The 15,736-nt window shown below is 33.8% G+C and overlaps 1 protein-coding gene across 40 annotated transcripts in view; it reads left to right on the forward strand.

Moving 5' to 3' along the window:
• Positions 1-15,736, forward strand: part of shot (dystonin-like protein short stop) — an 888,743-nt gene that overhangs the window by 836,337 nt on the left and 36,670 nt on the right. For 30 of the 40 annotated variants that reach the window (XM_083113147.1, XM_083113158.1, XM_083113144.1 and 27 more), the window contains 9 exons: positions 1,437-2,260; positions 3,351-3,510; positions 4,218-4,415; positions 5,166-5,296; positions 7,183-7,345; positions 8,122-8,414; positions 10,548-10,619; positions 13,123-13,176; positions 15,172-15,246. In XM_083113147.1, coding sequence (XP_082969273.1) covers positions 1,437-2,260; positions 3,351-3,510; positions 4,218-4,415; positions 5,166-5,296; positions 7,183-7,345; positions 8,122-8,414; positions 10,548-10,619; positions 13,123-13,176; positions 15,172-15,246 — 1,970 coding nt within the window. The remainder of the gene's footprint in view (positions 1-1,436; positions 2,261-3,350; positions 3,511-4,217; positions 4,416-5,165; positions 5,297-7,182; positions 7,346-8,121; positions 8,415-10,547; positions 10,620-13,122; positions 13,177-15,171; positions 15,247-15,736) is intronic. The other 10 variants (XM_083113150.1, XM_083113163.1, XM_083113182.1 and 7 more) reach the window with 6 other exon arrangements.

Consider the following 15,736-nt stretch of genomic DNA (forward strand, 5'->3'; position numbering starts at 1 on the left):
ATTGTTCAAAATTAATTTATTTGTAAATTATAACCAACATTTGGGAGTTTTGACAGTATATTATTTTAATTTGAGGTACTTGATTTTATACAATTGTATTTAATTCATAATGGATCCTTTTTTTTTTAATTTTCTTGGATAATATTTCTCTTACTATTTCTAAATATTGCCTTGGCCTTGGAAATAAATGACACCCTCGTTTATTTCTGAATAAAGGAGGATGGTATTGTAATAGTAGAAATTCTTACTTAAACTTTTTTCAAGATGTAACAAAATAGCATATTAGATGTCTTACTGGGAACAGTTTTGCTGAATAAATTAAATGTGAACTGTATGAACCAATGGAGAATTCCTGAGTGGCACATCACTTTTTAAACATTTTTCATTGTTGAAATGAAATTTCTTGCATTTATCATTTCTGGTTAACCATTCTTCTGGTATTTGTTATGTCTTGCACTTAATATTTTCATACTTCAGGTTTGTGCGACTTACTCACTTTTATATATATTCTTTCGTATTTCTAAAAATTAAAAATACAAAAATATTTATTACTTACATAAAGTGAATATCTATTTTGTACACAGATTACGTTTCGGGAACCACTGTTCCCTTCTTCAGGTCCTATATTTCATCTATCCGATAATTGCCGTAGCCTCGTCAATTCATACACTCATCAGGAAAAGAAATTGGTACATTATGGTAAAGGTAAAATATTTGGAAATCACTAAGACCTTTGCTTAACCATGCTCACTGCTTTATGTTAAAAATATACACTATAAAACCTTTCACTTAAGAACCAGTGCAAGTTAAAACTTTAAAAAAAGAAAAGATGCCCCCTATCATACTATTCCCATGCGGACTGCCTGTGCTTTCCTTATCGAATGCGTGAGGTTGCGGGCGTGTCGACTCTCCCCTCCCCTACTTTGCCCCTGCATTTCTCCTCCTCATTACGTCATTTCAAGATCAAAATTGCGTACAACTTGGGCTTCGCATATTACGTCAGACCTGGAATCCAATTTTCTCGTATTCCTGTTTCTCCCATTTTTTGAGCATTTCAATCCATAGTTCGTCTATATTACTATCTTCTCTGTTAACCTTATTCTCTCTATGTTTACAAATGTACGAGGCCTCATAGACGTTCCTCCTCAGCAATTTTTCCTCTTCCCTTATTATTTCTCGTACTTTTATTTGGTGTCCTTCATCTATAATGTGCTCCGATAGTCCGGTCCAGGGAGCCACCTCCCTTATGTCTTTATCATGGATAGCTGAAATATAGGAAACTTAGTCGGTGTACAAAATAGATACTCATTTTACGTAAGTAATATATATTTTTGTATTTTTAATTCTTAGAAATACGAAAGAATATTTGCACTTAATATTTTTTTTTCTCTATTTACTTAAACCAATATAATTAAGATTTTGTTTTAATTTGGCAGGAAGTGTATAATGAACTGGAACAGAACAGGCCTAAAGTGGAGACAATCTTGCAACAAGGACATGAGTATTTGAAGAAATCAAGTCCTGGTGCAGCTACCAATCTGCAGCACAATCTACGAACTCTAAAACAACGTTGGGATAACGTTACAGCTAGAGCAAACGACAAGAAGATCAAATTAGAGATTGCTCTGAAGGAAGCCAAAGAATTCCACGAAGCGCTAGAGGCCTTCGTCAACTGGCTCACAAATTCTGAAAAGGCACTAAACAATCTTAAACCAGTGTCGCGTGTGATGGAGACTATTCTCGAACAGATAGAGGATCACAAAGCATTCCAGAAAGACGTCAGCGTTCACAGAGAGGTGATGCTGAACTTAGACAAGAAGGGGACACATCTGAAGTACTTTAGCCAGAAGCAGGATGTGATTCTCATCAAGAACTTGCTGGTCAGTGTTCAGCACAGATGGGAACGTGTTGTGTCAAAGTCAGCGGAAAGGACTAGAGCGTTAGATCATGGATACAAGGAGGCTAAGGAATTCCACGATTCTTGGTCGGGTCTCATGAACTGGCTGAACGAGACCGAGAAGTCGCTGGATGACATGGCTGCCCAAGTTGGTAACGATCCGGAGAAGATAAAGCTTCAGTTGAACAAGCACAAGGAATTCCAGAGGCAGCTTGGAGCTAAGCAGCCTATGTATGACTCCACCATGAAGATGGGCAAGACACTGAAGGAGAAGGCACCCAAAACGGACGAGCCACATCTGAAACAGATGATGATGGATCTCAAGAACAAATGGAATAACATTTGCTCGAAATCAGTGGATAGGTGAGTACATTTCTTTAAAAAGTGAGAAATGGGATCAATAATGCTCATGTATAGAATATTGCAAACAGAATGAATGTTTTCATTGTCTAATGCCACTTTTAGAATAGTGTGCTAAACCACTAATGTTCAGTTAATATCCTCTTTGACTAGTCTTCTCTTTTATCATCAATATCCATTTTTGTAACACCACTGTGAGAACATATGATAAGCAAACATTGCTACAACACAAGCAAAGCATACAGGAAAACCCAATTAATTCTATACTCGATGATACAAAGTAGCTTTTAGTTCAAAGTTCTTTACAATTTCCAGCTGTAAGGATAAAATTTGAAGGGTATTTAGTATGAATATGTCAAAATGTGGATAATTTTTAATTCAAAGTTAGCTCAGTAAATGTATCTTTAGGTCACATATTTATTTTGAATAAAAGATCCAAGATTTCTGTACAAAAACTACACACATTCCAGGATCAAAAATGGTGTTTGTGTTAAAATTGTGAATAAAACCCTAAATTGGATTTTAAAACTATGCTCATTACGCAAAGCACACATTTCGCTTCGAATAGCACATTTGTGTAGTTTTTCAGAGCATTAAGTTTATTCATGTGTAAAGTAGTCCCTCTTTGCTTCTCAAATTTTTACAGCAGTATTAATCAATTTTTTATGATTTACACAACTCTCAGGATAATTCAGACTTCAGGAAGTGTCAAGTTTAAAAGTTTATTTTGCAAATTGCTGTTCATTTTGCATCATTTCGTGAAAAAAAATGTTAGGAAAATGCACCTCGCATCTTTCAAAAACATGTAAACTGGTCATTACAATGTTTATTTCAAATTTCGTGTTTTTGTCAAAAACTAAATATGTGGCCTAGGGAAGCTTAAGCATTTTGAGAGTATAGGCACAGGCTACTACCAAAAGCGGGATAATGAACATGCAGACAAGTAGACCAGAATTCTATCATCTGTCTTTGGCCGTGTTGACATTTTTGGAACAAATATATATGCAGGCACTACATAAACTTTGATATTTTAGTTTTGCAAAATGATATGACCCTATGCAATTCTGATCCTACACCATAAATTCAATTGCAGGCAGAGGAAGTTGGAAGAAGCCCTCCTGTTCTCAGGACAGTTCAAGGATGCTGTGCAGGCCCTTCTCGAATGGCTGCAGAAAGTGGAAAAGGGCTTGGCTGAGGAAGGGCCAGTCCATGGAGACTTGGACACTGTTATTGCTCTTGTTGAACAACACAAAGTAAGTAGCAATGTAGTTACTGTTAATACCATAACAAATGTTTGAAATTATAACTGTAATTTTTTTAAGCTTAGGAGTGGAAATCAGTATGATTTTATGAAGTATATACATTAGTTACTACTATAAAATGTTCTTGCTCCTTCTGTACAAAATATGGTCTAAAATATTAAATAAAAATATGGTTGTTTTTGTGACTTGTACTGTACAGTTAATCATTTAAGCTTCTTCTTTAAGAATAGATAATATAATGATTAGTTGTCACCGATTCCCCTTATTGTCATAATTTTCCGTACTTTACCATGTTTTTTTCTTTGAAATCATGAAAATTTTGTGTGTAAAACAAATATGTGCCAGAAATAATTAAAGTAAATGAAAACTAATCACCTGTTAATAATGTTGGTCCAAGGCTTTATTTAATTGTTTTGTTTAATTGTTTTATAACTCGTCATAATGAATGATTTTATACATGACATCTCTATAAATATAATTACCACTTGTGCTAAACACCTTCTACTCAAATACAGAACTACCTATTATTTTTTTGCTTTTTTTATGCAACCCCCCCCCCTAAAAAAAAGGTCCAGTGTATATTTTAGAATAGTATGTGCTAAACAAAATTTTTATTAATTTTTTTCTATGCATGAGATACATGAACTAACTGAAGATATAATGGATCCTGTGCTTATGGATATTTTTTTTCCTTCTAGACATTTGAGGAGGATCTGCAGAGTAGGGGAGCCCAAATGGAATCCGTGAAAAGAACCGGTCGGGAACTCCAGGAGAAAGCCACACCAACAGATGCTGCAACCATTCGATCGCAGCTGCAAGAACTAACCTTACTTTGGGACAAGGTTAATCGTCTTACCGATCGCAAGACACGTCGTCTTGAGGATGCTCTCAAGGAGGTAAGTCCACTGGAATCTTTTCGATATATTGTATTAATAGTGAGATGCTGCCTTGTGTTTTTGAACAAAAAGTTACTTTTTATAGACCAAATTTTCTCCTCTAAATTATGTTGAATTGTCAAGAAGTTGCTCACATACGAAATGGACGTTTTAGTTGCTTAAACTTTGAGAATATTGTATTAAATTTTGTGCACACCTAAAGAAAAAGTGAAAAACGAAAAGAGGTGGTGTGTTGAGGATGATTCAGAAGCTAATTTTGCAATATTACTGCCACTAAATGCCAATTGAATTTAGGTTCTGTTTGAGCCAAAGTCTTATTCAGTAATTACAATTTTATATCATTATCTAAGTTGGAAGTACAATATTAGCTTAACATATCAATGCAATTCTAGCAGTTGGAGAAAAACAATAAAACATAAATGGAATATCAAATTGTTAATAGAAATATCTAATTTTCTGTTGCTCTAGATTATAAAATAATTATAATAATTATTACTGATAAAATAATTGTACTCTATTCAAAGTTTTGTTAGTAAATTTATATTGGAACATCATACAAAATTCTCACCCTCTTTTCAGTCATAGTAGCAACTATTTGGACATGAAAACTGGACATGAAAATGCATTCAAAGTCATGTTTGTGTGAAAACTAACTCCTCTTTGTCAAATTACTGTTACATTATATAGTTTAATTTATAGCCATTATTAAAGTAGTCTTGCAGTCACTCATAATTAATGTTTTTTTGACAGGCTGAACAATTACATAAGGCAGTGCATATGCTTTTGGAATGGCTGTCAGATGCCGAAATGAAGCTTCGCTTTGCTGGTCCAATGCCTGAAGATGAACAAGAAACAAGGAATCAACTGTCAGAACATGAAAAGTAAGTGCTTTTTTCTTTCCTCTAAGAATTCTTTCTCTATCCATTATCATGAAATTGCATATCAATTAGGGATGGACCGATATGAAATTCTGGCCGATACCGATAAAGTACCGATATAAAATTTAGCGATAACAGATATTCTACCGATCCAATATAAAATCTCCTTAATAAATGTGTGTTTCCAGTTGACTGCAGTGCAACAGAAGTTGCATATTTAGACATTTTTTTTTTTAGAAAGAAGGGCATGGAAATTATCCATAAAAATTACAAAAAAAGGCAGAATTTTCTACTAAATTATAAGATATTTATCGATATATCGGATCTGTAAAATAATCTGTAATTTTACTGATAAACTGATACACCAATATGCCTGTATCGGCTGATACTGATAGAGTACCGATTAATTGGTCCCATCCCTAATTTATCAATATACAGTAGGGAAGGGCAGATATGAAGTTTTTGCCAATAATGATATAAAATTTATTAATATTGATAACTGATAGTGTACCAATGTTTGAAGAACATGAAAGGTTCGTTCACCTCCTTAATTAATGTTTGTAATCAGATTACTGCAATGGGTTTTGCTTTGAAAACTGAACTGCAGACAGTAGAATGTAGATTGTATGTTTTTCAGAGACCAAACTGAAAAAACAACTTGCAATGCATGAAAACTTAAATTGAGGAAAATTTTAAAACATTTTGCTACATTGGGACCATCAAGATTAAGTGTAGCATGCGAGAAAATTTTAAATCCAGGACGTAAAATTGGGGTTTCACTGCATCGAGACATACTTTGCAAAACTAGATCATATACATTATATGTATATCTATTAGAATAATGACAAGATGGCCAGATACTGTTCTCAAAAACTGGAGGATAGGGATAGCTTCGCAAAAGTCTGCCTAACCTACATGCAACCCTCGTTATCTGCTGTTTTTTCAGTGAGTTTACCTATGAGGTAGGTAGATCGCGAAATGTGAAAAATAGATGCAATTTTGAACATTCTGCACGTAACTACACCCCCAATGATGAAATATGCACAAGTTTTATTCGCAAAGTAATGCGAAATGTGTGCTTTTCCACGAAATGAATGCTTTTTCGCGAAATAACTGTGAAATATCATCAAATTAAGTAGAAAACATGCAAAAACTGGCAATCGAGGTTGTGCGCACAAACTGTCGATTTGTAACTAAAGTTTGCCTAAAGTTTCCTACCACTTGCAGCTTAAGAACGTTTTATTTTGATCACATCAGGAAGACTCTGCAAATTGGGATTTCCCATGCACATAATCTCAGTTCGAAAACTTCACTCCCTGTCAAGCTGCATTCGTTTCTTCCCCCGAATTTCTACTCCCAGTTTCATTGAACTTCCTGGCTTTCTTTGCCCCTGCACTATGGCCTCTAAATACTAAGCCTTGTCTAGCAAGAAAAGTAAACTATCCTTGCCCCACCCAATTGCCGCTACTGGCAATTTCAGTTGAAATATATGTACTTGTGCTATGTACAGTATATAAAAATGAAGTAGTTTATCAATTTATAGCTCTTTTGTATGTTGTTTCCTCTCATGATGAAAAAGTGTGTTCCAATTTAATTTTTTTCCACCGCTGGTATATACCGCTGATCTAACATTTTATTTACCGCTCTCCTCATATTTATTTACCATAAATTTGTCTCCCTAGCGATAGGTCTTAGTTTTGAGACATATTTGGTTTCTTACTCTCTTAACATATGTGTTGTTCTACGATGGGGTAAAAGTGATTTTTCTTTTTCATTTATTTATTTATTAATGCTCTTCAGAAAAAAATGACTTATATTTGCTGACAAACTTTGTACTAGAAAAATTTTTTCAAGAAATTTAAAGCATAACATACTTATTTTCACATCAGGTTTTTGCGTGAGATGGCTGAGAAGGAGCGAGAAAAGGATTCCACCATTGCTTTGGCTCAAAGAATATTACAGAAAGCGCACCCTGATGGCGCAACTGTAATTAAGCATTGGATAACCATTATCCAGTCAAGATGGGAAGAAGTAGCATCATGGGCTAAACAGGTATGGTTTTGAGCTAAGCATGTTATGAGTTTGCTATGCATAGAACATTAGAATTGTACATTTTTAGAAATTTTAAGATCATAAAATGTTGAACTTATGTTTCTAGAAAATCAAAAGTTCCATACTTCCCTATGGAAATTTGGTAGGAAGTAATTGACCTCACGATTCAATTGTTGACCAAATTTGAAAGAAGCTGTAATAATTGCCAATCTTAAGTTATTTAATATGTTTGTAAGGATTCTTTTTGGATTAAACTTGCAATCCATTGTTCCTTGTTTATTCTGAGTTATTAAAATTAGAAATATTTACATTTTACTATAATATTACACCAGAATGCAAATAAAATATCAGTTTTATTCAAAGTTTTATGAAAAATATTATGCACAATCAGTGACGTTGCTATAGGGGTGCAGCGAACCACTTCTCTCTAGTTTGTAGAAAAAATATTCTGATCATCAGCTTATAATGGCATAATTATTACTGTACTACTGTACACAATAATGTGTGTTATTTTTTGAGAGTTTTTTGTGTATACCCCCTCTCAGCCCAATTTTTCTGGCATCACTACTGTCAACAATTCTGAATTCACTCTAGCTTACTTAGCATTTCATTGGATGCTAAACTACTTGCAAAATGTTTTTGAGTTTAATTTTCTCCGCCAGTAATATGTGCTTTTGGAACTATGGGTCAGTGTTGCCACAACCATTAATAATTTGAATTAAATATATACATTAATATAAAAATGTCTTAACCTTACTTTAATTAAAAACTTTCAGAGAGAGATCAAACTTCAAGAACATCTCAGATCATTACGAGATCTTGATGAACTGCTTGAAGAGCTATTGGCTTGGCTATTGGGTCTTGAGAACACCCTCATCACTTTGGAGAGTGAATCTCTGCCGGATGAACTTCCAGCACTTGAAGTGCTCATCAAAGACCACCAGGAATTTATGGAAAACACTTCAAAGAGGCAACCCGATGTTGATCGTGTTTGCAAATCACGCCAACAGAAACAACCAGCTTCAACGAGAGACCGCAAACCTTCCAGACCAAAATCAGGAACACCTGTGTGAGTAAAAAGAAGCCTTTCTGGATTTTAACATGAATTTTTGTTTTACTGGATTACATTTTTTTATTATGTTCATGTACATGGCAGGACAGGCAAGGATTGACATCAGCAGTCATGGGTGAGAATTTGTTTTGTCATGCCAGACCAAACTACATAATATTGAGATCAATGCTGTTGATATGCAAAACATTAATGCATTCGTTTTCTTCTTTTGTCCTTATGCTGCATGTTGTTACCTTGTAGGTGGCCTTCCTGTAATTATGCCATTGTAGTTGAGAAAGAAGAGACATGGCAACCTTGCTCTCAATGGTGCCAGGCAGCCATGTGCCACTATATGGAATTTATATGATTCCACTTTTTTTTTCTGGAAGCACACTTTTGACTGAAGATGTGCTGAGTGATAACTTCAAGTCATTTATTTGAGCAGTTCATGAAAGTTGATGAAAGTTGGCCATCTTGAATCACTGAATCCTGGATCCGATGTCACCTTGAACCACTGAATATTGGATCCTATGTCACCTTGAACCATTGGATCTGGTGTCACTTTAAATCGCAAATCCTGGATCTAAAGTCACCCTGTATCACAAGTCCTCAGTCCTAATTTGGATAGAACCTCAAAACGCAATAAAATAAATGGCCGCAAAATACAATACCACATCATAACCATAAAGCCATTCCTCAAAACACATCTTCACTCCACTCCCCAGATTGAGCAGTGATCACATTGCTAATGGTTGTAGTCTCTCAAGCATATCTTTCAGCTGCAATGCTGCAGTTTCAGGAGCTCTTTCAATTTACCTTGTATCAACATACTCCTTACAGGTGATTAGATAGGAATGCAATCTTGATAGTAGATTTATGTAGTGTTGAGCAATGCAGTATGTTGCACCCTTTCTTCATTTCACATGCTGCCTGGTATTACTTTGTAGAGCAAGTGAAAGTACCAACACGTTTTGCTACAAAGAAGAGAGCATATAGCATAGTTAATGTTCTTTAAATTTGACATACTATCCAAGGATTTCTCAAATAGTTAATAAACCACGTGTACATCTGTTTCCCACTACTATTTTATTATGTTAGCATGTGAAGTGCATTAGAATCCATAGTAACAACTAAGAATAAATATAAAGGCTATTCCAGCTTCTGAAACAATGTAGGATCCTTACTTACTATTAAGTCATTGTTATATTGATTCAATGAGCTGAACTTCAATGAAATACACTTTAGCAATAAGATGTGAAATAGAAAAGTAATGAATATTGGGACTTGCATATTACCTGCTTCCGTGATATGCATTCATTGTGTATTATGTCTTGCATGTATGTTTGCATGCTGTGTGTATATTGCAGCTGTGATAGTTTGATTTTTGTTTTGTTAATATATAATATTTACACTACAAAAACAAATACCCAAATTGTGTGGTGATGTACAAATATCAAGAAGATAGGAACCTCTATTTTTATATTTATCTGGGGACCATGATGAAAAAATTTAAAACCCAGGAAACTGTAAAGTTTTTATAACACACAGCACCACAAAGTATAAATGTATAATGCAGGATAATGTGAAATCGAGCAACATGAAATCAGGATTCTACTTTAATATTGTATGTCTTCCCACCTTCCTCATCATGAATCCTTTGTAATCTGATTTGATTCGTAAAATAGCCAGTATTTTGTTGGATCATTTCTTCAAAGATACTATTAAGCTCTGACATTATATACAGTAGAACCATGATTTTATGTACCTCAATTCCCCCCCCCCCCTGCAGTTTTCCCTCATTTTGCATTTTTCTTCTTTTTTTGATTTTTCATTATGGTCCCTGAAAAATGTAAGATCAAGGTCTCACTGATTTCACACATACCAAGACACTTTTTTCTTCTTTATTTCCAGTTATGCATTTTCATTTCTTGAGTAGAATTTAGTCTTTTTGCACAACTGACAGACCACAATATACTCTTGAACACAGTTTCTCGACCATGTCTTGTGTGTTGCTTGCTTTTTTGTTTGTATTGGTAGATGATTATAGTTGCAATTTATTTTTAAGCAATTTTTTTTCGATTCTGCACGTAGATGTGTTTTTGTCTTGCATGATCTGTGTGGCTTAGGTTTTTTGTGTTTTCCATTTCTTAGTAAGGACTACGATCACGATGCTAGATCGAGAGAATCCTCACCTGAGCACGAGACACCATCTCGTAGGTCAAGGTGTGTAAGATTTCTTTTTCTTCCTTTTGCTATTTGGTCAGTAGCAGAACTTCTTTTATGCACTTGTTTATTTGAAGTAGGGTTGAGCTGGTATCACATAGAGCTACATTGGGTTAGATACCAGTGTCACTGTAGTAATCAAAATTTGTGCAGGATAGTTGTAAATGGGAGAATGTACCATATCTATTCATGAAGCTGACCTCCATGGCAGAGTGGTTAGCACAGCATGCTTCGACCCCAGAACCCCCAGGTTCGAATCCCAGCCTGGACATGGACATCAATTTCATCACTCGTCCTCATCTTTGCGATGCCAATAGTGGCAGAAAAGCATAGTAAAATAAACCAAATCAATCAATCAGTATCCATCTTTTTTATTAAATTCCCATGGATTCACAAAAAGGATTATTGTCATGAAATTCCATTTTTATGGGTGCTGGACTGATACTGCTTTGAACCAGTACCACTACCACTTACCAATTCTTGCTGAGCTCGGTGGCAGAGTGGTTACCACAGCATACTATGATGGCAGGGTTCCTGGGTTCGAATCCCAACTTGGGCATATGTGTTCTTTGTGAGTGCCCCTTCCATCAATTTCATCATATCACTCCTCATCATTGAATTAGCTGAAAGTGACAGAAAAACTGACTAAATAAGAAATATCAAATCAGATCTTGCCTACTTTCATGAATATCAATATGATGACTTGAAAATTGTTACAATTTAAGGAAGTTGAGAATATTTAGAACTTTTAATACATAAATTTTTCATTGAAACTATATCATAGCAACCTACCAAAATTTTGCTTTGATATTCATGCATGCACATGAGGTAATTATTTGATCACAAAATTCATTTCTTCCCACAATGCAGTTGTAAAATAATAAAAATTGTGCATTGTGCATAATTTCCAGGATATTTAGACTGAGACAGAGACCCTTGGAATGCAATCGGCCCTGATTTTTACACATGATATCGTTGCAGATATGTTAAAATTTGCTCCTTTTCACAATTCCTAGAGTATTTGATCTCTACTTTAGAAAAATATCTGCCAATATGACTTACTACACTCAAAACCACTGCTTTCAAATATCAAAAATCTGTACTTCCAATATTGGCCCAAAGTAATGGTACCAGCTCAGGCTTATTTCAAAGTGAGATGGTGTACAAGTGTTGTTATATTACAGTTTTCTTAAACAGTTATGATTAGTTATGTTATGTTCTCATTTTTCTTTCTATATTTCTGTGGAATTGGAGGTGGGGGAGGGTGTGCAAAGAGCCTTACAAAGGTGATCACTTGGTAGCTGTGTTTGCTTTCAATGTTCGAACAATGTTTCATTTTCTGATGGAAGCATTGTTCAGCCTGTTTATGTGAGGCGTGGCAATTGGAGTAGATGTATCATCCAGTAAGATGTCATTGCAAAGGCCATGGCTTCCAATAGTCTTACTTTCTTAATCACAAGAATTTATTTTACGAATTATATTTGCAAGACTAAAATCTGGAAAAAAAAATGTTACAAAAATGATTCAACTGTTTAATGCATTTTATGCATAACATATTCAACCATAAATGAATTTTTACACTTGAATTTCAGTTATATTTTCACTACATGCATCAATAAATCTGCATAATGTACCCCTTAATGTTCTTTGAAGAAAAACAAACTTGTCTTGTCCTGCACTATGCAGTAAGAAAGGTTTGTGATGTCATCAGGCTACTAAAGCTGTTACATTCCTATATAATAACTTATACCACAAAACTTTAGTGCTGCCATGAGCCATTATAAAGAAAATGTGATGGCTGACAAGATGCATCAAAAATATTATTGTAATTAAATGAATGATTCTATAATTTTCCACTGGTTCATGTTACTGTGAGCTCATATAGTTGGTAAAAACTATGGAGTATAGAGTAACAATATTAATAATATAATTAAAATTTGTGACTGTTCATAGTAAAACTGTAGTACATAAGGGCGAGAAAAGTGGGAAGTTTTTTTTTTAAAAAGCCCATTTTATGCACACACAGGTTAGTTATATGGAATATGAACTATTTAATTGTCTCAACCTGGAATCAGTCCAGGAACTCTCGAGTATAAATAAATAATAATATACTAGTATGCTGTATTATATTATTAAGGAGACACTGTTATTGAAGTTGATTATTACTTTTTATTGTTTAACGCAAAATAATTCCAACCACCTTTTGTATTTATAATTTCTTATGTATATAAATAAATTTCAAATCATTCTTTTTGTTTATATTTCAGTTCAAATTTGCACTTATTTAAAAATATTTGCAGTCCAGTTGCATGTGAACCTAGTTGCATTTATGAAAACTGCTTTTTCTTGACGTCTTGCTTATCTTTTGTCCTTAAGAGCATGGTGGTTACGGGGAATGAATTTGTCAATGTTTCAATGGATTCTTTTTATTTCTGTGCTTTATAATTTGTTTTTGTCCTCTACACGACCTTCTGTTCACTTCTTGATTATTTAATTTTTTTAGCTATAGGCCAAGTTCAAGAGAATCTACACCAGGCCCACAGTCGAGGAGAGAGAGGTTAGCTATTGTGGGTCTTGTTTAAAGTGAAAAATTAACTCTTGTGTGTAGGGCAGTTGGTGCAGTACAATGTTTATTACTGGCAAAATAGTTGCACTAATATTTACCAGGTAGACTCACAATGTAGTAATGTTGCTGGTGGTTGAGTTGTTTATTTTTCGTAAGAACAATTTTACAATGTCTTTTAAAGTAATGAGAGAATGTTTCGTTAATAATTAATCCTTTATTTTTAAAAATTTATTTCCTGATTTTATTGTTTACCATTGTAATGAATAATTCCAATTTTTCACACTATGTTTTGTTATAGTTGAAATGTGTAGATTTAAAAATGCTTTTCAGATTTGCAGTGCCTAAATGCATATCAGAAATTTGCAACGAGCTTGTATGTATTAGTAGATGGCACCTTGCTTGTGCAGCATTCGTAGCAACGTTGTGGTCCACGTATCAAGAAACCTCTCTGCACTTATTTTGCAACCCTATCACTCAGCATTATTTTTCCCTTTGTTACTCTATTCTTAATGAATCACTGTCTTAAAGTTTAGTGCTATTAGTAAGCATCTTCTAGCTGCAAAATATAGGCAAATACACGCATCTAGTGTACAATGCAACTAGTGCTATGCTTTGGTGAATGATACATGCATGACAGTTATACTTATTGGATTTTTAGTAATTTGATTCTTGTTCAAATGGTTATGGAATGAAATTTTATGCATTTGCTTGTATTGCGAGTTTGAAAATAAGATAATGGCTGCTATGGTATGACATTCTTTACTACACCAAAGAAAATATAGCCACCAATATGCCCACTATGTCTCATTTGGAACCTTTCAATCTTTTCTTTTATAATTTGCACTTGGTACAACTATGAAACATTAGTCGTCATGCTGATATTAGCTCCGTTTCATTGTACCAATTAAAAAATACACATTTCAGTGTTTTAAGACTATAGTAGATTACTAGAAAGACCTCTTAAATAATTCATTGTAAAATTTAAATTTGATATATGATTTTTTTTGAAATGTTTGTTTTCTGTGAAACATACAATAAGAATTAATGGTGAACCTGTTATATACTTCAAGGATACATAGTCCATGAGAAGTTTTATAAAGAATGGGAGGGATGGGCCAATATGAAATTTTGGCCAATATCAATAAAGTACCAATATAATTTACTGATACTGATAACTGATATTCTCCTGATCCGATATAAAATTAGAAATGCTCCTTGAAGAATGTAAATGATTCATTCATTCCTTAATAAATGTGTGTTAGCAGATGATTGCAAAGCAAAAGGAGCTGCATATTTGGAGATTTACTTTTATGAAAAATATGTTTATATCCATAAAAATTATAACAAAATGACAGAATTGCACTAAATTATAAGATATTTTTAGATATATCATATCAATAAAATGCAGATTATAAAATGATATGCCTACATCAGCCCATACCGAGAGTACCAATTAATCTGTTCCTTCCCTAGAAAATAGTCTTCTATATTTTGAATCTCAAACTGATATCATGTTTAGGTTTTTCAATTAAATTTACCCTACATGAATTTACAAAACTGATAATGTTGTAAATATCCTTACTAAATGTTCATTTTGATGTCAGCTGTGGTAGACAATTGTCAAGAACGTTGCTGAAGAATGACAGAATATTTTCTTTGGTAAAATGCCTGGCTCCGCTTTTCTTTTTTCTGCTTATAGATATACTATACAGTAGCTACATTATTTTCTTCAATAAGGGCAAAACATGATTTGTGTTGCCATTATTTTATTTCTGTGAAAAATATTAGTATAGTTTGAAATTTCTTTCTATATTCAATACTTGTGCATGCTGCAAGAATGGTTGTTTTCCTGCATTCAAATAGTTTAGTAAAACATTCTGCAGTGGCATTTGAAAAAATTGGTTAATTTAGTCATGACTAACCTTTAGTACTTTTGATTGTGTTTGTGCATGAATTTCATGTGTGACCTTTTTTGTTCCTGTGTAGTCGAGCAAGCCCAGGTCGCGAGAAATCACCAGATATGTGGACTCACATTGGTCCTAGATTCCCACCAAAAGGAAGGTTAGCGTTCTCCTGCATTTTAATTTCTTTCAATTTCTTTTTCATTCTTTTTTTCTTTTACTGTATTATACATTATGATTATTTTCAAAACCTTAAAACAATTCTTTGTTTTATTCTTAATCTGAATCAATTAAAGGTGTGTGTGTGTGTGTGTGTATGGTAAGCTACTGCTCTGATATTGAAAGAGTATTCTTTTTCCTCTTCTTATGTGATATTCTGGTTGCTTTTTGTAGGAAAGTGGTTCTTAATTAATTTCATATGTATTTATTTATTTAAAATCTTGTGGGTGAGTGTAGATAGTTAATTCTAATATTGGACATTTATATAATCACATAAACGAAACTATCTTTCTCCACCATGTTGCATACTTCAAGAAATGAAATTTATTTACTGTTTTCGAGGAATGGTAAACTATTAAGTCCACAACTTAATGTTCTCCTTAAACTACCCAAACAACTTGAAATTGTGTAACTAGTTGCTTTTGAAATGA

This window comes from Lepisma saccharinum, chromosome 27 (assembly GCF_977018435.1).
Source record: "Lepisma saccharinum chromosome 27, izLepSacc3.1, whole genome shotgun sequence".
Classification (NCBI taxonomy): Eukaryota; Metazoa; Arthropoda; class Insecta; order Zygentoma; family Lepismatidae; genus Lepisma; species Lepisma saccharinum.